Below are 20,172 nucleotides of genomic sequence, written 5' to 3'. Positions count from 1 at the left end.
AATTAGTGTTACAATACCCTCATTAGTGTTACAATACCCGCATTAGCGTTACACTACCTTCATTAGAGTTACAGTACCCTCATTAGAGTTGCAATACCCTCATTAGTGTCCGTCCATCTTGTAAATCTTCATTCGTTCTAATGGACAGGGACTGAAATGACCTTCCGGTATACCCTCAACAGATAAGATCAACATCCTTTTCCTTAGGACAGCTGGCGATTGTGCACCCCAAAGCAGAACGTTTTTACAATACATTTTCAATGAGACTGAATTCATCTTCCTCCCCTTGGGATATCAGTCATTTCAACATCATTGTGTTGGACAGAGAGAGACTATTACTGGGCAGTATCTTGCGGTCCCATGAGGAGTACAGCTAGGGGACGTGCTATACATACCATACAGGATACTGAAGGAAAGCAAGGTAGCCTGAGCCTATGCATACTGTAGAGTGCTACTAGACATGCGGCGCTGGTAATGTAGACATCCTAGGTGAACTGACTCCTCAAAAAGACCCAAGGTTAAGAACTGTAATACTCAGACATTTTAGAAATACCCTCTGGTCTGTCCTTCTCTGTGTCCTTGTGTGGTGTCCCTGTGTGGTATGTACCTCGTCTCTTCATAGACTGTCCATACTTTCTATACACACTAATATAGAAATATTTATATTCTGGACTCTGACATGGCTTGTTTCTTTTTTTCTCTTTTTTTTTGGGGGGGGGGGGTGCATTATGTGTGCATTGTTTTGTGTTGCTAGGTATTACTGCAATGTTGGAGCTAGAAACACAAGCACTCCGCTGTACCTGTGATAATATCTGCAAATATGTATACGTGACCAATAAACTTTGATTTGGTGTAGGGTGCGAGGACAGGAGGGTGAGATCCAGAGCGGGCCAGTCATACTGCAGCCTGGACCACGTACAACCACAGCAGTGAGCGCAGCATGAAGAGAGAGAGCACGGAGCAGACGCTGGAGCAGAGCCAGGACACCAGGAGAAAGAAGCACAAGGGCATTCATATCACTGCAGCAGCAGCCTCCCTCGCGACCTGACTAGTTCACCTCAGATAGACAGAGGGGCACACATACACCACTATAGACCAATATGCTCCCAGTACGGACAGGTTGTATTAAAAATGATGTATTTTATCCAGCAGAATTTGGAAAGATCAAAGGTTACAGTCCATTCCAATGTGACATTTGACTGAAAGGCCAAATCCAAAACATTAGCATTTCTGACAACCACGCAAACAGTGAACAAATTATGACACCAACCAGTATCCTAACCTTTTGTTGCAGGGAACCATTTTCTATGAGCTCATGTGAGTTTATTTTGGCTCTGCTGCACTGCATGACTCAGGCCCTTCAGACTGTCTGCTTCCTCCAGTCAGTGAGAAGCAAGGTTGAGTCAGTGCTACTGATAAAATGTAGGATCTTAATTTGACCCGTATTGTCTCAGCAAAATAATCCTGGATTTTAACATTTAGTCCATACTGTTGCTTGATCGATGGTTAGGTCTATTAGCTGGTCGAAGTGAGGCTCCTTGAAAAGTGGAATACTGTTAATATATGGCAAGCCTGTGCGTTAGTGTGAGTTTTCAGTGAATTTATGTCAATCACGAAGCTCCTCTGCATTTCCTGCTGTGCAGAAAGAATTCTCAGCAACAAAAGAGTGATCAAATTAAGATCCTACATTTGTACAGGGGATTCCCTGTGTGCCATGAGGGAACTTAAATGTGTGTTGCTGGGGTCTGGGCCAGAAACAACTGGCTATCCCTTACCTCTTAGCCCCTAACCCTTGACCCCTTGGGATTATTTGGATGTAAATAGTTATTCTCTGTGTGGTTGTTTCTGCAGTACTGCAGGTTTTTGTCCCAATTTAGTGCCATCACACCTGATTCACTAAATAACCAATTGATCTTTCACACCTTGAGTAACTGAAACAGCTGTTTCACACCAGATTAAATTATGACTGTTAAATTATAACGGTTTTAGTAACATGATTATATACTGTACAGCCAGTGTGTTTAATAACACTATTGTTGTTACATCCAAACCTGAAATGCCTCTGCCATTGGACAGTGTTGTGCTTAGTCTTATATTGTTGCTATGGTGACTGCCCCTAGGGTTTCATCAAGCAGAAGTAGGAGGCTCTGTGATCACTCCTGGAGAGTCTCTCTCTCCTCTGGGATGTTAGAGGTAAAGTCAAAGCACAGTGACACAGGACTTTGCATGTCCTTCAAGAGGTCGATGCATTCTACAGTGTCCTCTAAAGTACTAAAACATTCAGTTCAATGAAAAAGGCTTTGTAATACCTTAAAGCTTTGCTAGACTTTATTGATAGGTAGAAATTACAACACATTCAGAAAGGTCAAGATGACAACACAGTTCTGCAACTGTGTAATTTATACTTGTTAATGAAAGTTATACAAGTATTTTTCCCCTCTAAATAATCAATTAATGTATTAATACATTTTCTGTGAATATCTCTGGTATCCTTGGTCTCATTCGAGCTTCTTAGACTGATCGGATAGCGGATCATCTTTACACATACGGCCAAAGAGCAGGACAGTAGAAATGAAACACTTTAGAGTAAAACCCTTTCTTTAATAACTGGCTTGGTATTTATATCCCTTGGGAGAAAAGGATATGTGTACAATACCATGATATGGTTTGTGGGCCTTCCTTAGTCTTGACTCAAAGTGTTGAACGAACGCAGAGTCATGATCCAGAAGAGTGAAATATCCCCCAGTCTGCCATTAGACGTCCTCTGAGGAGTAGATGGATGGTTTTCCATTTGTATCGAGTAATAATAGTAATATGTCTGAAGCATACTATCTTTCTGTCCGCAGCCCTATAGCTTTTTATAAATGTTTTAGGGCTAAGACAGGAAGTGTTACAGATATACACAATCATCAGTACAGTTGGTGAAGTTAGTAGTACTATAAATGAACTCTCTCTCTCCCCAGAATGCATTGCATGTCAGATCCATCCCCTGTATCATTATAGCTTGCTGCTACAGATTCACTCCTTTCATGTGGCGGATGTCTGCCTGAGAGTAGAGGGGGATGCCTGGGGTCTCCTTGCCTCCTCTGGATGAGCATCTCACACACACACACACACACACACACACACACACACACACACACACACACACACACACAATGGTGTACCTATCCACATCATGCATTGTTGATGTATATGATGTGTGTTTTGGACAGCGTGGTGCATTGGTACACACACACACGTCTGCTTACAACGAGAGCACCTACCGAGCCACAGAGAAGACCAGCCCACTGTGAGAGGCTGACAACACAGAGGGGCTTGGCTTCCTTAAGGGCAGCTAATCCATGATATGTGTGTGTGTGTTCTTCCTCCAACACAGTGGAAACAGAGAGAGTGCCTCTCCTGAGAAGGGTCTCTCAGCACGCTGATGCCGAGGCTGATGCCGAGGGTTCCAGAGTGCAGTCAAGCCAGGCGTACTGTACCAGCTGAGACGATCTACATTTTACAGCTGGGCATCGCTCAAACGTACATATATACTGTCTGTACTAATGTTCACATTCAGACATACATACTATCACACACTTTTCCAGTCACACACACACACACGTAATGTACAGTATGTACAGTAATTATGTGCAGTTGACTAAATAGAAATGGAATCACATGCCTCACCTAATGTATTAAACATACCATAGAAAATAATGACTTTTTTTTCCTGAGGTGCACTGAACTGAAGCTTGAGGTGTTCCACATAAGCATTCAAATTGAGCTCCACTGACAAGTGATTTATAGCTCAGGGTAACTCACAGACATGTTTTCATTTTCCCAAACATAGAAATACTGAAGTGGGGAGAAATGAAGAGTGGACCCTATTTCCAGAGAGAACAAAGACACTCAGCACTTCTGATAAGCCACCTGCAGCTGTGACGTCATGGTATTATGTTGTGTTGGGAAAAGAGGATGACAGGGGAAAGAGGAGAGAAGAGAGTGGAGGAAGAAGGGAAAGAGAGGAGGATGCAATCGTATGTGTGTGCTTGTGTGTGTGTGTGATAAATACATTTCCCCAATGACATTCATTCTTCAGATAAACAATCCTAACTTGTTACACTGCAATATTTTTACTAAACAGGCAAAAGCTTACCGTGTTGATGACACATTTATGTGCTTACATTTGTCCTGGGAAAACGACAACACACCATGAATACATTGTGATGCTGAAAAACATGATCTCAGTCCTCTACTCCACTGGGGACGGCTATAGACCAACCACAGGCCTGATGAAGACTGGGGACGGCCATGGACCAACCACAGGCCTGATGGAGACTGGGGACGGCCATGAACCAACCACAGGCCTGATGGGGACTGGGGACGGCCATGGACCAACCACAGGCCTGATGGAGACTGGGGACGGCCATGGACCAACCGCAGGACTGATGGAGACTGGGGACGGCCATGGACCAACCACAGGCCTGATGGGGACTGGGGATGGCCATGGACCAACCACGGGCCTGATGGGGACTGGGGACGGCCATGGACCAACCCCGGGCCTGATGGGGACTGAGGACGGCCATGGACCAACCCCAGGCCTGATGGGGACTGGGGACGGCCATGGACCAACCATGGTCCTGATGGGGACTAGGGACGGCCATGGACCAACCACAGGCCTTATGGGGACTGGGGATGGCCATGGACCAACCACGGGCCTGATGGGGACTGGGGACGGCCATGGACCAACCACGGGCCTGATGGGGACTGGGGACGGCCATGGACCAACCCCGGGCCTGATGGGGACTGGGGACGGCCATGGACCAACCACAGGCCTGATGGGTGGAGTGTTATGATGGGCCACTTACACAGTATGTCTTCTTGTACTGGCATCTCTGGGATTGTATTCCAGATCTAAGACACTAGAACGAGACCGAGAGAGAGCGAGAGATCAGCACAGAGTACAACACATAATCTTTTCTCTGATAGACAGTCCATGGGAGGTGTGGTGAGGTCTTAGCTGAAGGCTCTGTGTCCATGGCACCTTGCCTCTGGGGTCTCTCTCTAGGCCAGTACAGTATGTGTGGGAGATGATGGGGCCATAGAGATCCGCTATATCTTGATGTATTTCAGTTGGTGCTGCGTTGAGCTGCTGGAGCTTGAGTCCATTGGTATGTGTCAGGGTAATTCTCCTCTAGGCCTGTGGAAGTAAGATGTACTTAATGTACTACATTTTTTTTTTTTTTTTGTGAAGCTCAGGCAGTTTTTATGACTATGTAATATGTACAAGACAAGAAGCTCTCATGCTTTTACATATTTCAATGACATGCAGACATAATCCATCACGTAACAAAAGGAAGAATAAGAGAGAGATGTACACTACCTTTCAGGTGCATGTGTTCTACTGCAGCAGTGTTGGTTGGGCTACGCTTGTTGCCAGGTTGAGATGAGGTTATCTGATCTAGCCAAGTGAAAATATCCATCCGACTAGGGGGAAATTACATGTGATTTAGGATTGTCATAAATAATTTCATATTCTGTCATTATTAGTTCGTTCATATTTGATTACATTATGCATGTTTGATATCATAACGTGCGCTTTATGCAATAAAAAAGTCCAGACATATCATAATGTTGAACATAACAAGCTTGTATCCTCCCTGTCCTACATCTGTCCTCTCACTAGAGCGCAGCACTGAACTTTGTTTTGGGCATAGACTTTTCAGAGTAGTGGTGGGTACATTTCTAAGGACATAAAAAGAGATCTGTGAAGCTAATTCTGCCTTAGCCCATTTAACTACCAATTAATTAGACTACTACGATTTTCTCCCACATTCAGCACTATCACTTTCAAATGACAAATGGTTTCTCAACTAGGATAATGTATTTTTCAGAGATAGTTAGGCCCTAACATGCGCATTTACATTTGAACTAAATCTAAATTATGCGTAACTGCTTTAATGTAGGTGAATTGGGTCTGATTAGTCTTGATGGAAGGGAACCGTGCAGCGTGGCAATGATTAATCCTAACAGAGACGGAAAAGCAGAGCAGCGCTGGGACACCACCCTGCGGGAGGCAGCACTAGTGCTGTGGAAGTGACCAGCCATACAGCTCCCAGCCCTGCGCGGGTGATAAACAAATCAATATTTCGCTGACATTACAGCGTGCAAGCACTGTCCTTCCCACATTTTAACTTCCAATAGACTCCTAAAGACCTCAATAATAGTACTTTAAATGAATTAATAATCAGAACAATCAGGATACTCATCTTCATTGTTGTTTTAAATTATTATTTGTCAGACATGGATAACAATCTACTAAAAAATAAAATAACATTAATAATTATACGAATATTAATAAATGCTATTCTTATTAATTGTATTTACGTGTTTATGTATATATATATTTATTATTTACATTTGCTATGTTTTCGTTTATTATTTATTGGCCATACATTATATGCATGTTGTTGTCTGTCGCATGGGTGGTCTATGTCCAATGCCGTCTCCTATTTTTGGCATAGCCTTTGTGTTTGTTTTGAGAGGGACAGTTCACAGCCGTATGAGGAGAACAAGGGACAATAGTTTAGCTTGACGTCAGCCCCAGTTGGCATGCCAACTCAGAGAGATATTGAGCATAAGCCTCTAGTAATGACAAGGAATTGTGATGAGCGATTGCATTTTCTTCAGATAATAAAATATAGGTATATAATAAATAGCTAAGATTTAGAATGGGCTGTTGAAAAATTTATATATTACTGCGTTTTGATGTTATGTTGATCCCATTTTTGCATAAACACAACCCAAAACATGTTAAGTGATGTATTTATTAATTTATTGTGGCTATCATTGATTTGATGTCTTGGATATAGGCTACATAAAATACGGGCTCCATTCTGTAACGTTTAAAAACAATACCAGTCAAAAGTTTGAACACACCTACTCATTCAAGGGTTTTTCTTTATTTTACTATTTTCTACATTGTGGAATAATAGTAAAGACATCACAACTATGAAATAACACATATGGAGTCATGTATTATGCCAAAAAGTGTTAAACAAATCAAAATATATTTTATATTTGACTCTCTAGAGAGTCAACTCTCTAGAGACAGCAGGAGCGGTAGAGATACTCTGAATGATCTGCTATGAAAAGCCAACTGATATTTACTCCTGAAGTGCTGACCTGTTGCACCCTCGACAACCAGTGTGATTATTATTATTTGACCCTGCTGGTCATCTATAAACATTTGAACATCTTGGCCATGTTCTGTTATAATCTTCACCTGGCACAGCCAGAAGAGGACTGGCCACCCCTCATAGTCTGGTTCTTCTCTATGTTTCTTCCTAGGTTCTGTCTTTTCTAGGGAGTTTTTCCTAGCCACCATGCTTCTACACCTGCATTGTTTGCTGTTTGGGGTTTTAGGCTGGGTTTCTGTACAGCACTTTGTGACATCAGCTGATGTAAGAAGGGCTTTATAAATACATTTGATTTAGTAAAAATAAAGAAAAACCCTTGAATGAGTAGGTGTGTTCAAACTTTTGACTGGTACTGTATATATATAATATATATATATATACTGTGTCAATATATATACAGTGCCTTGCGAAAGTATTCGGCCCCCTTGAACTTTGCGACCTTTTGCCACATTTCAGGCTTCAAACATAAAGATATAAAACTGTATTTTTTTGTGAAGAATCAACAACAAGTGGGACACAATCATGAAGTGGAACGACATTTATTGGATATTTCAAACTTTTTTAACAAATCAAAAACTGAAAAATTGGGCGTGCAAAATTATTCAGCCCCCTTAAGTTAATACTTTGTAGCGCCACCTTTTGCTGCGATTACAGCTGTAAGTCGCTTGGGGTATGTCTCTATCAGTTTTGCACATCGAGAGACTGAATTTTTTTCCCATTCCTCCTTGCAAAACAGCTCGAGCTCAGTGAGGTTGGATGGAGAGCATTTGTGAACAGCAGTTTTCAGTTCTTTCCACAGATTCTCGATTGGATTCAGGTCTGGACTTTGACTTGGCCATTCTAACACCTGGATATGTTTATTTTTTAACCATTCCATTGTAGATTTTGCTTTATGTTTTGGATCATTGTCTTGTTGGAAGACAAATCTCCGTCCCAGTCGCAGGTCTTTTGCAGACTCCATCAGGTTTTCTTCCAGAATGGTCCTGTATTTGGCTCCATCCATCTTCCCATCAATTTTAACCATCTTCCCTGTCCCTGCTGAAGAAAAGCAGGCCCAAAACATGGGGATGGTGTGTTCAGCTGTGTTGCTTTTACGCCAAACATAACGTATTGCATTGTTGTCAAAAAGTTCAATTTTGGTTTCATCTGACCAGAGCACCTTCTTCCACATGTTTGGTGTGTCTCCCAGGTGGCTTGTGGCAAACTTTAAACAACACTTTTTATGGATATCTTTAAGAAATGGCTTTCTTCTTGCCACTCTTCCATAAAGGCCAGATTTGTGCAATATACGACTGATTGTTGTCCTATGGACAGAGTCTCCCACCTCAGCTGTAGATCTCTGCAGTTCATCCAGAGTGATCATGGGCCTCTTGGCTGCATCTCTGATCAGTCTTCTCCTTGTATGAGCTGAAAGTTTAGAGGGACGGCCAGGTCTTGGTAGATTTGCAGTGGTCTGATACTCCTTCCATTTCAATATTATTGCTTGCACAGTGCTCCTTGGGATGTTTAAAGCTTGGGAAATCTTTTTGTATCCAAATCCGGCTTTAAACTTCTTCACAACAGTATCTCGGACCTGCCTGGTGTGTTCCTTGTTCTTCATGATGCTCTCTGCGCTTTTAACGGACCTCTGAGACTATCACAGTGCAGGTGCATTTATACGGAGACTTGATTACACACAGGTGGATTGTATTTATCATCATTAGTCATTTAGGTCAACATTGGATCATTCAGAGATCCTCACTGAACTTCTGGAGAGAGTTTGCTGCACTGAAAGTAAAGGGGCTGAATAATTTTGCACGCCCAATTTTTCAGTTTTTGATTTGTTAAAAAAGTTTGAAATATCCAATAAATGTCGTTCCACTTCATGATTGTGTCCCACTTGTTGTTGATTCTTCACAAAAAAATACAGTTTTATATCTTTATGTTTGAAGCCTGAAATGTGGCAAAAGGTCGCAAAGTTCAAGGGGGCCGAATACTTTCGCAAGGCACTGTATATACACACACTTTATATATATGCACATACATACAAACATGCATATATATATACACTTTGTGTCACACACACAGTATATATATATATATATATATATATATATATATATATATATATATATATATATATATATATATACACACACTTAGTATATATAGACATACGTATATATATACACATACATATATACACTTTGTGTGTGTGTGTCACACACATAGTATATATATATATATACACACTTAGTATATATAGACATACGTATATATATATACATACATATACACACTTTGTGTGTGTGTGTCACACATATATAAAAACTCAGCAAAAAAAGAAACATCCCTTTTTCAGGACCCTGTCTTTCAAAGAAAATTCCTAAAAATCAAAATATCTGCACAGATCTTTAGTGTAAAGGGTTTAAACACAGTTTCCCATGTTTGTTCATTGAACCATAAACAATTAATGAACATGCACCTGTGGAACGGTCATTAAGACAAGACAGGAATGTCAGTGTTCTACCATGGCCATCGAAGAGCCAGGATCTCAATCCCATTGAGCATGTTTGGGACCTGTTGATACTGACTGTTACCTGTTCAGGGACACATTATTAAATGTATGTTAGTCACATGTCTGTGGAACTTGTTCAGTTGTTTAATCTTGTTATGTTCATACAAATATCTACACATGTTAAGTTTGCTGAAAATAAACACAGTTGACAGTGAGTGGACATTTCTTTTTTTGCTGATTTTTTAAATGGTTGTTTCATTAGGTCTACATGTTTATCATATTAAGACTCACGGAGGGCTCTGCTCTCTCTTTCAAGGCGGGCTGCTGATCCATCTGGAGGGTTTCTGTGAAAACGCAGAGTGATACCATGGTAACATGAACAGGGTTACCCAGGAAACTGTAGTCGTCATGGAGACTGCATCACAAGGTTCAGTGGCATCCAGGAGGCGGGACTTTGCTGTTCTTCATTCTTCCATCCACGCCCATTATATGTAATGTGTCCATGTCTTCATCATTGTGCTCACACTATCCTCCATGATGGAAATTGTCTTGAAGTCATGTTTGTAGGAAAATAAATTCCATGTAGTCCTGACGATGTCTTTGGATGGAATTATGGCCAGATCCATTAATTACCAATAATTACTACCACTATCAATTGTGGGCTATACAATTATTCTAGCCCATTTAATGGGATACATTAAAATTACATGACATTCCCGAGTCTTGGTACTTTCATTTTCTTGTTTTATTTGGTATTGGCTGTAATGCTAAAAGCCTGCTCTTGTAGGCTATGATACTTGTATGTCCATATTTCCATTACGCATAAGTTGCCCATTCAAGCATAGCCTATGTTTGTCATCATCCGATGTAAGCAACATCCTACAGACATTGTAGATTATATTGTATTGCTATTCATGACAAGACTGAACACTGACAAGCCAACGAACGTTTCCCCTCAAAAAACACAACGACAACACTGTTTCGATTCGGGAATAAATATGCAACACTTACAACCTACCAAACTACCGAACATCAACACCTGTTTGGACTCAAGGACGAATTGTAAGATCACAGTACGTTTTGCAACCTGTGTGGCACACTAGCACACTCCACCTGACAGATATGTACCGACACATCGCGATTAGTTTAGCTATCATAGAAAAAAATAGTAGTCGTAACTCTATATCTCCATCATATAAAATGAAAGCATTTACACGTCCGTGAATATCTTTTTGATGTTCACGCAGTTTTGGTTATTCTCATTGGTGAAGTTGGGCTGTTTATACCCACTGTTGATGCCCTCCTCTATAACCATATATTCTGACTTGCTCAGAGATGACGTGCTACGAGTCCTTTTCAGCTCCTCTGTGGCTGAGGGTAGGTGCTCGCAGCTGCTGACGTGCAAGTACTGTGCGTGCTCTTCTCCATCAGTCTCCCTATGGTAAAAGTAATTGAAGTTGGAGACAATAACTGGCACAGGGAGAGCAATAGTCAACACTCCGGCAATAGCACACAATGACCCAACAATTTTGCCCCCAATTGTCACCGGGTGCATGTCTCCGTATCCGACAGTAGTCATGGTGACCACAGCCCACCAGAACGCATCTGGGATGCTTGTGAAACTGGAGGATGGGTCATCGGCTTCGGCAAAATAAACAGCACTGGAGAAAAGGATAACTCCAATGAAAAGAAAAAATATCAGCAGTCCAAGCTCCCTCATGCTGGCCTTTAGCGTCTGCCCTAAGATCTGTAGGCCCTTAGAATGCCTGGAGAGCTTGAAGATGCGAAAGACTCTCACGAGCCTTATCACTCTGAGAATGGCTAGGGACATGGCTTGCTGACCGTTACCCTGCTTCTCAGCCAGTTCTGTCCCCAAAGTGATGAAGTAGGGAAATATGGCGACAATGTCGATTATGTTCATTATATTTTTTGAGAACGTGGATTTGCTGGGGCACGCGAAGAACCTGACCAGCAACTCAAAAGAGAACCAGATTATGCAAAGTGTTTCTATTACAAAGAAAGGGTCGGTGAATGGATTTGCGTGGTAGGAGGCCGTCCCATTGACTGTAAGTGCTAACGGGATAGGTTCCCGGTCATCCCGAAACTCAGGCAATGTCTCTAAACAGAATATAACAATTGATATTAAAATGACAAGCACTGAGATGATAGCTATTCCCCTAGCTGGGCCAGAGCTTTCAGGGTATTCAAACAAAAGCCAAACCTGCTTTTGGAATTCATTATTGGGTAAAATACGTTCCTCTTCTTTTATGAATCCTTCGTCCTCTCTGAATTTTTCCATAGCCTCTTCCCCGAGTTGATAGAAATTGATCTCCTCAGAGAAGATGTCAATAGGCACGTTAACAGGTCTCCGTATGCGCCCTCCTGACTGGTAATAATAGAGAATGGCATCAAAGCTGGGTCGGTTTCTGTCGAAGAAGTACTCGTTCCTCAGTGGGTCAAAGTAACGCATTCTCTTTCTGGGGTCCCCGAGCAACGTTTTCGGAAACTGGTTGAAAGTTTTCAGTTGAGTTTCGAAGCGTAAACCTGAAATGTTGATAATCACCCTCTCGCAGCAATCGCGTCCACGCTCTCGCTCATATCGATCCACGGACAGGTGGCTCGAAAGCGCCGCTGACTCCTCCAACATGTTCTCGACTGTCATGACGCCCTTCTCCGTCTCGAAGTAACAGTGGTTCTCAACGTTGTTGCCTCTGTGTCTCACCGAGCGGGGTGAGTCGATTAGTTTAAAGTGGTCATCCATACAGGTGGTATGGAGAGGGCAGAGTGCGCCGCGCCTCCTCTAGCCAAACCCCCCATAGACGCAAAGCCGACGCTCAGGCGACGCGACTTCCCTCCCTTCTCATCATCTCTGCTCGTTGCCACTGTGAAGTGTTTCCGCCCCACGAAGCACACACTGGGGTTAATAAACACAGGTCTATTCCCGCCCACGGCGCGCATGTCTGACACACTTCCACCCAGTTGGAACTTAAACACATAGACACCAGCAGGCGCACGCCATCTCCATTTGTTTCCATTTTAGTCATTTATCAGAGTTACAGGAGGAATTAGATTGAAGTGCCTTGCTAAAGGACACATCGACAGATTATTCACCTATTCACTTAGGATTCGAAACAACAACCTTTCGGTTACTGGCCCAACGCTCTTAACCGATTGGGTACCTGCACACCTTGTAAATGAAACAGAAACAACCAATATGATGAAGGGATAACTGCAAATTCCCAAAATATATCGGGTTCCTATAGTTATCCCATTTGATATTTTCCTTGATTGAAAACATTATTACAAAACGGATTCACTATCACAAAACCCACTGTCTACTCCCTACCATCAAAATGTAGGCTCGTACAAAGAGGAAAAACATACGTTTTCCTGTGCATTTCTACTGTTTAATATGACGACAATTTCAATTAAATGACAGAACTCTCTATTGCAGGGGGTTAGAAGTAATTTCTACATTAGATGTACCTGTTTTTGAAAATAGCCTACCAATCAGCCATAAAAATGTTGCTCTCCATGGTCCTGAAATATGCGTACAAATATTACGCGCATGGATACACACTTTATCTCATTGGCATTTTAGCTCATAATGATTAATGAAGAATAATCAGATCGATCTCGTACTCATACCACATACGCATTATACCACAATCACTGCTTTTTTAGGCCCACATTTAGTCCTAATGAAAATAAGTTAAACATGATTGCATGTTACATACATGTATTTTAATTGGGCCTGCTTCACCAAATGAATTTTGCCTTCTGTTTCTGTATAAAATGTGTCAGTAATATGTAGGCCTATTGTCCAGACTACCGTATGCAATAATAATATTGCTTCAAATGAAGCCATTTCTAAGATGTAGCCTAAAGATGCTGCCAATATTAGGTGTATTGTCAATGTTCCCATTTTATCAGAACACAGTAGGCATACAAATGTTAGATCTTAATTTGATCACCCTGTTGTTGCAGGCCATTCCCAAGTGTAGGCTATTTGAGGTTTAAAAGAGCTTATAATGTTTGTAATTTATACTTTAAAAAATTTCCCTAACTGAAAATGTTAACCTCACCATTACCAATAATAGGGGAGGTGAGCATGTCTTGGTGGGTATGATCTTTGACCCTCTGTAACTTTCTCACTCATCATTATTCACGATTCAATCAGGATTATCCATAATCATGTTAGCATCCACATTAACATGGAAGTGTTGAAACACGAGACATATTGTATTCTTATTTACAATAAAAGTGATTCCAAAATGACACAATACATTATTTACCATCAATTTCTATTGGGCACAAAATAATCTGAAACACAAGCAAATGCTTGGCTCTTCGATGGCCAAAAACTGCAAATGCATTCAAGAAGTTTGTAGTGTCACAAGCTTGATGTAGTCATTGTTTGGAATATGGGACCACATAGGATACTACACTTTTGACAATTTTTTTATGAGAATCTTTAGGGGTGTCAATCATTTTAACCTTTTTGAGGAAAAAAGTATTACTTAACAAATCTCTTTCTCTGAGCAATTGTATTAGTATAAAATTACATAATGTCCCAATTCTTTTGGAGCATACAATATTTTAATTATTTATTTTATAAGGTCATTTTTTCAAATTTTTATAAAATGTGTCAATAATAACCCCACAGTATATCCCAAGAGCAGCACTAGTATTCTGCATGATATTAAAATGGCCTCAAATAAAATGTAATGTAAGTGTCTGAACTGAAGTGTCAACCTCTGCAGCAGCATGGGATTGATGAGGAAAATGCTAAATCAATATTCAATCTCAATACCTGCATTTCTTAGTAATGATGACAGGGCTCATCAGAGGCATGGTTTTATGATCAGCTGCAACACATTGATCTGTCCAGAAAAACAAATCCTTCACGAGAGATGGTAGGATGGAGTTCCATCAAATCTGCAATTCAGAGAAACCCTCATGGCTGAAAACTTGCATTACTCTCGCACCTCCACATAGAAAACATCAACATTAGGCCTACTAATAATTGATTCATAAATGTGATTATATAATGGTTGAAACATAGCATAATCTACATTTTAATGAAAGGTTGCATTCCCAGAGTGCAGAAACAAAGAGATTTTCTGGAGTGGGTGTTTCAGGCTTTGAGAGTTGTCTCCATTTGGTGCCAGCTAAGGATCAAAGAAAAGCTACTATATCGCAGCATTTTCCAATTGGAGGGTCAAAACCCCTGGAGGGGATAATCAGTCTCCCTTGAATTTCCCAGTTGTATAAAAATGGTTTTGTCTATCTGGTCTAAATTGAAACACTGCATTAGGACTTTGTGCATGTGTAACTGTAATACTAAACCATGACATCATTTATTTTAAACCAGCTTAAGGTTTTAACAGAGAAAGACTTAGTAGAAGGACTAAATCCAAATAACTAGAGCAGTTATCCTGCTGATCACCACTTCCCTTCATCCTAGGATCCTGTTTATTGCCCCTTTGGCCTCAATGGCAACAACACATCATAAGCCTCTGTAAGATGAAAAGTGTTGAGTTGGTGACATGTTACATTTTGGCTCAGACAGTTATACCAAATTATTCTTAAAGGAAAAATGTGGCTCATCACCTGGATTCTGTTTAATACATTGGATAAAAGTAGAGACTCGGAGCCACAAAATGGTATATCATGCACTGCATTTGAGGAAACAATGGGAAAGAAATTATGCTTTGAAAGTTGATCAACTCATAATCTCACTTTTGAGAAAAACGTATTTCAACGTTTTGGTACTACTATTGGAGAGCCCTTCTTGGTCTATACCTATTCAGCAATGTTCACAGCCTCTTAAGCCTTAGCCCCATCATCTCTTTAAGGGTTAATCCATGCGTTCTGCACTAACTTGCCAGCTACTTTCAAACATCTAAGAGAGACAGAGAGAGAGAGAGAACAGCTCACTGAACATTACTCGCCCTAGCAGAGCTGGTTAGGCTGTTATGTTATCCAGAGCATTGGTGACGGCAACTGTGCTGTCGGATTGTCTGTTCGTAAATTCAGAGAGTTTCGCGTTCAGAGCACTCATTGGATGCTCTGGCCAATAAGTAGGGTTGTTCTGAAAGCTCTGACCTCACAACGACAGTCAAGCACCCAAGCTAACTGGCTAACCTCGGCTTGCTACTTCCAGACCCATAATGAGAGAACACCCACCCTGATCATTTTACTCCCCCTAGCAGAGCTGGTTAGGCAGTTTTCATGTTATCCAGAGCATTGGTGGCTAACTGTGCTGCTGGCAACACTTGAATACGTTTTGTTGCCGACATTTACTGACACCAGTGTTAAACATTCAAAAATGAATCAGTTATTCTGCGCTTTGGCACACTAAGACATTAGTATTTTGTTAGGAAATGTAGCTAGATAGCTAGCAAGGTAAACAATGAATCCCAAGACATGACATAACATTAGTAGCGAGCCAGCCAGCTAATGTTAGCCAGCTAGCTAGCAGTACACTAACTTGAAATGAAAATACTTTGTCAAAATTTGAGTGGAGTCTTCTGTTAAGACATGTAACTTAGCTAGGTAATTTAGCAATGGAGCATAATCACAACTCATGACGTTACTATCCTGCATGAATCTGCAGGTAGCTAACCAAACAGGTTCTATAGCTATAACTAATCAATCAAACGTATCTAATATAAAGAATTATATCATACACAACTTTAGCTAGCGACCCAGCCAGCTAACGTCTCCTGTCTGATGCCATGCATGGTTGCCCTTAGTTTGATGATGTAATCCAGACTGGTGTTTTCTCCATCTCCTTAGCTGTCATACTGGAATTCCACTGATTTCAAAACTCAGTCCTCCAGAAAGTAGAGAACATACACCTAACGTTAACTAGCAAGCCACACAGCTAACTTTAGCTAGCTAACAGTACACTTTAACTTGACATTAGGTTTATGCAGTTTTACTACAAGATACATAAAAAAAAGCAGCGTTTGACACGATGACCCAGACATACTGACCAGCTCAAATAGACAGATGCGTGCTATATGGCAGAACGATACAAACTCAACTCTCGGCATGTCCAGCCCACTCATTATCTCAGCCAACCATGGCTGGCAGGAAGGTTGTTCACTTTTTCTGTGCATAAACCAACTAGGCTCATAATTTAACAATTGTATTAATATTTACAGATGGCATATACGTTTGATATTAAGGCACATTTCTGCATTTTGATAAAAAACATATTTTTTATGTTCAAACAGCTCTCCTGTGAAGTCCTAACTTGCGACATACGCCTAGTTTCCTGGTCACAAATAGTGAATAGCACTTTTCAAATCGTTCAAAGAAGTAATAGCCTCTTTGTGTTGAATGTTGGATCAACAAAGTGAGAGATACAGAAAATATACCCTTTTAATTTTATCAGGGACTTTCTCTTCTGAATAGATTACCATGGTAACTGTGATACAGTCTCTCTCTCCCCCCGCTCTCCCCCCTACTCTCTCTTCAAATTGAAATTCACATCTTCAGCTCAGAGTAAATTGAATTTAAATCTGCAATTTCCAAGGGGCATTTGTGTAAGCACTAACCCGTGTGTATTTATCCCTATAGGCATTGAGGGAGTCACTGTCCTGAACCATGTCTGACCTGCCTGTGATCTAATCTCCCTGTAAACATTGCCGCAATGTCACTGTCCTGAACCATGTCTGACCTGCCTGTGATCTAATCTCCCTGTAAACATTGCGGGAGTCACTGACCTGAACTTGTGGGGAAGATGATCTGTTTCACCTGTCCTTGTGCTTGTCTCCCCCCCCCCCCCCCCTTCAGGTGTCACTCATCTTCCCCACTTATCCCCTGGGTATTTTTACCTGTGTTTTCTGTCTCTCCATGCCAGTTCGTCTTGTTTGTTCAAGTCAACCAGCTTTTTGTCTCAGCTCCTGCTTTTCCCCAGTCTCTCTTTTTCTCACCCTCCTGGGTTTGACCCTTGCCTGTCCTGACTCTGAGCCTGCCTACCAACCTGTGCCCCTAATCTGGATTACCGACCTCTGCCTGACCTGACCCTGGGCCTGCCTGCCGTCCTGTACCCACTGGCAGTAGTAACCCTGGGTAAAATCACCAGAGAAGCTTTTCCAGAAGAAAAAGTTGTCTTACAACCTATGTGTTGTGATAATTACATTGTTTGCTCTATAACCTGTTAGTTCATATGCCTTGACACTTTGATATATAGGCCTAAGTCCGAGACAGTAAGAAAACACAAAAGCAGAATAATTTCAAACACACCTGTTTCATCACAAAACCGGAGAGCATCATATGTCTGGTGAAGTCCACAAAACACATTGCATGTAACAAACAGTTACATGACCTACAGCATGGTCAAGCTGTTAATGTTTCTGACATTAGGACTACTAAACAACTATTGATTTAGAACCACGAAGAGTTACTGCAAGTAGCAAATAAAACAGGAGCTGCCTCCACTATTCCAGCACCATTTCAACTTCACCATTTCAACATAATTGAATCACCTATGCTTAGTCTAGTAGTGACAACTAAAATATACCAAAAACGATTTAGTCCAATCAACGTAAGCTAAATATGTGGTTGTCCATGGTTCTGATATCTGTGTTTGTGTTCGTGAGTGCAAGTATAAAAACATGTTGACTCACCCTACACCCTTCTCATATTTCATTGTGCCTTAATGGTAAATGACTGTCATCCTTACACACTTTTAGTTGTTGTTGTCCTAGGCTACCTGGCTAAATGCATGCTCGCTAGCCTAACTTCCTTTCATGGGAAGGGGACAATTTTAGTTAGCTAAATAGCCACCGGAGGACAAAGACACAAAGAGATGCAAAAATTCAAGATTTTTTTCTGTCAATGCCATTTGGCTTCTGATGTGATGTGATTGGGCTGAAGGCAAACTCGCTTCCTTTGACACTTTTTTTTTATGTGCCAGGACCATTCACAGCTGAGCTCACTGAGTTTAGCTCAATGCTGATTGGCTATTACTTTATACTTTCTTTATCAAGGGAGGACAAATGCTCTTTGGCTTCTCTTGTGTTCAATGCTACAGGCGACAATAATGGCATACTCTTTTTGACCAGACATCATCAGATAGATACGTTACACATACTGAGAAAGAGGTCCGCTGTTTAGTTCACTTGGATTCTTTCTGCGGTGAGATACATTCAGCCTCCTGTGAATTGAAGGACATTTATGAAACACAGAGAGACAAAACATAATAAATAATGTATGTTTTTTTCTTGGTCAATTTTTTGGGGGAAGCCTGGCTTCCCTTGATATCTATGAATACACGTCACTACATACCCGGGATCTGATCTCACACTTTGACAAACATCATGTTTTCATTTTCCTTTCCTGTTTTTGGAAGTGGTTCCATGTTGGCCGGAGAGATTAGAAGGGCAAATTAAAGGGGAAGAAGATTAATTTATTCAGAAGCTCTGAGAGCGTTTGATAGGCCTTCTTTATATTTAGACAGTATAAATTACACCTGCCTAATGTCATTTTGGTGATGGTGTTTGCATAATATGTATCTTCACGCATGCATTCCATGTGTTTTGTGTGAGCGTGCACAAGAGAGAGAGAAAGCAGAGAGAGAGAGAGAGAGAGAGAGAGAGAGAGAGAGAGAGAGAGAGAAACTGCTCACACTCCAACCTCTTTTAAAGGCTGGAATTCCCCAACGAGTACAACCAATATGAGAGTCAGTCAGGCTGCAAATCAAGTTGGTTATTTGAACTGTTCCTTCATGAGAGAAACCCTCATTGCTGAAAAATCACATTACTCCTGCACCTGCGCATAGAAAACAGCAGCATCAGACCTACGGGTGAAACATAGCATAATCTACATTTTAATGAAAGGTTGCATTCTCAGAGTGCAGTAGATAGTGATTTTCTGGAGTGGGTGTTTCAGGCTTTGAGAGTTGTCTCCATTTGGTGCCAACTAAGGATCAAAGAAAAGCTACTATATCGCAGCATTTTCCAATTGGAGGGTCAAAACCCCTGGAGGGGATAATCAGTCTCCCTTGAATTTCCCAGTTGTATCAACATTGTTTTGTCTATCTGGTCTAAATTCGAAAGGCATTAGTGGGTCAAATGTTTTAATTTGCCTTTCCTGTTTTTAGAAGTTTATCCATGTTGGCTAGAGAGTCAGGCTGCAAATCAAGTTGGTTCTTTAAATTGTCCCAGTCACAAACACCACCACAAGTGCTCAATTCTCCCATCTAGAACATGCCAGGGTTGTGAATGGATTTGGACAACATTTTCAGTCATACCAATGCTTAATAAATGTCACATATGTACAATAATAGTTAATGGACTTCCATATAAAGCCACTTGGATGCATTTACCCCATTCTAACACAACCTAGGAGACCTGTTCTGCATTCAACTCTCAGGAGTCAAAAGCACTTTAAAATGTGCTACAAATTCATTTTGGTAATGAATTTGTATCTTTGGTAACGCTGAAATATAAAAATACATTCCAAATTGCTTTGTGT

At 41.1% G+C, this 20,172-nt stretch overlaps 1 protein-coding gene across 1 annotated transcript; it reads right to left on the bottom strand.

The window, feature by feature from the left end:
- Positions 1 to 10,675: 10,675 nt before the first annotated feature.
- On the bottom strand, positions 10,676 to 12,442 carry LOC139371361 (potassium voltage-gated channel, shaker-related subfamily, member 3a). Its single transcript, XM_071111712.1, has one exon. It carries the CDS (start codon positions 12,440 to 12,442, stop codon positions 10,892 to 10,894), a length of 1,551 nt encoding a protein of 516 aa, XP_070967813.1. The 3' UTR covers positions 10,676 to 10,891.
- Positions 12,443 to 20,172: the final 7,730 nt, after the last annotated feature.

The sequence above is a fragment of the Oncorhynchus clarkii genome, chromosome 17 (genome assembly GCF_045791955.1).
Source record: "Oncorhynchus clarkii lewisi isolate Uvic-CL-2024 chromosome 17, UVic_Ocla_1.0, whole genome shotgun sequence".
Lineage (NCBI taxonomy): Eukaryota > Metazoa > Chordata > Actinopteri > Salmoniformes > Salmonidae > Oncorhynchus > Oncorhynchus clarkii.
The sequence above is the reverse complement of the archived record's forward strand: the minus strand, read 5'-3'. Positions and strand labels throughout refer to the sequence as shown.

Bases quoted from the DNA above. Each gene is read 5' to 3' on its own strand.
- LOC139371361 (XM_071111712.1), bottom strand. From the start codon at position 12,442: ATGGATGACCACTTTAAACTAATCGACTCACCCCGCTCGGTGAGACAC.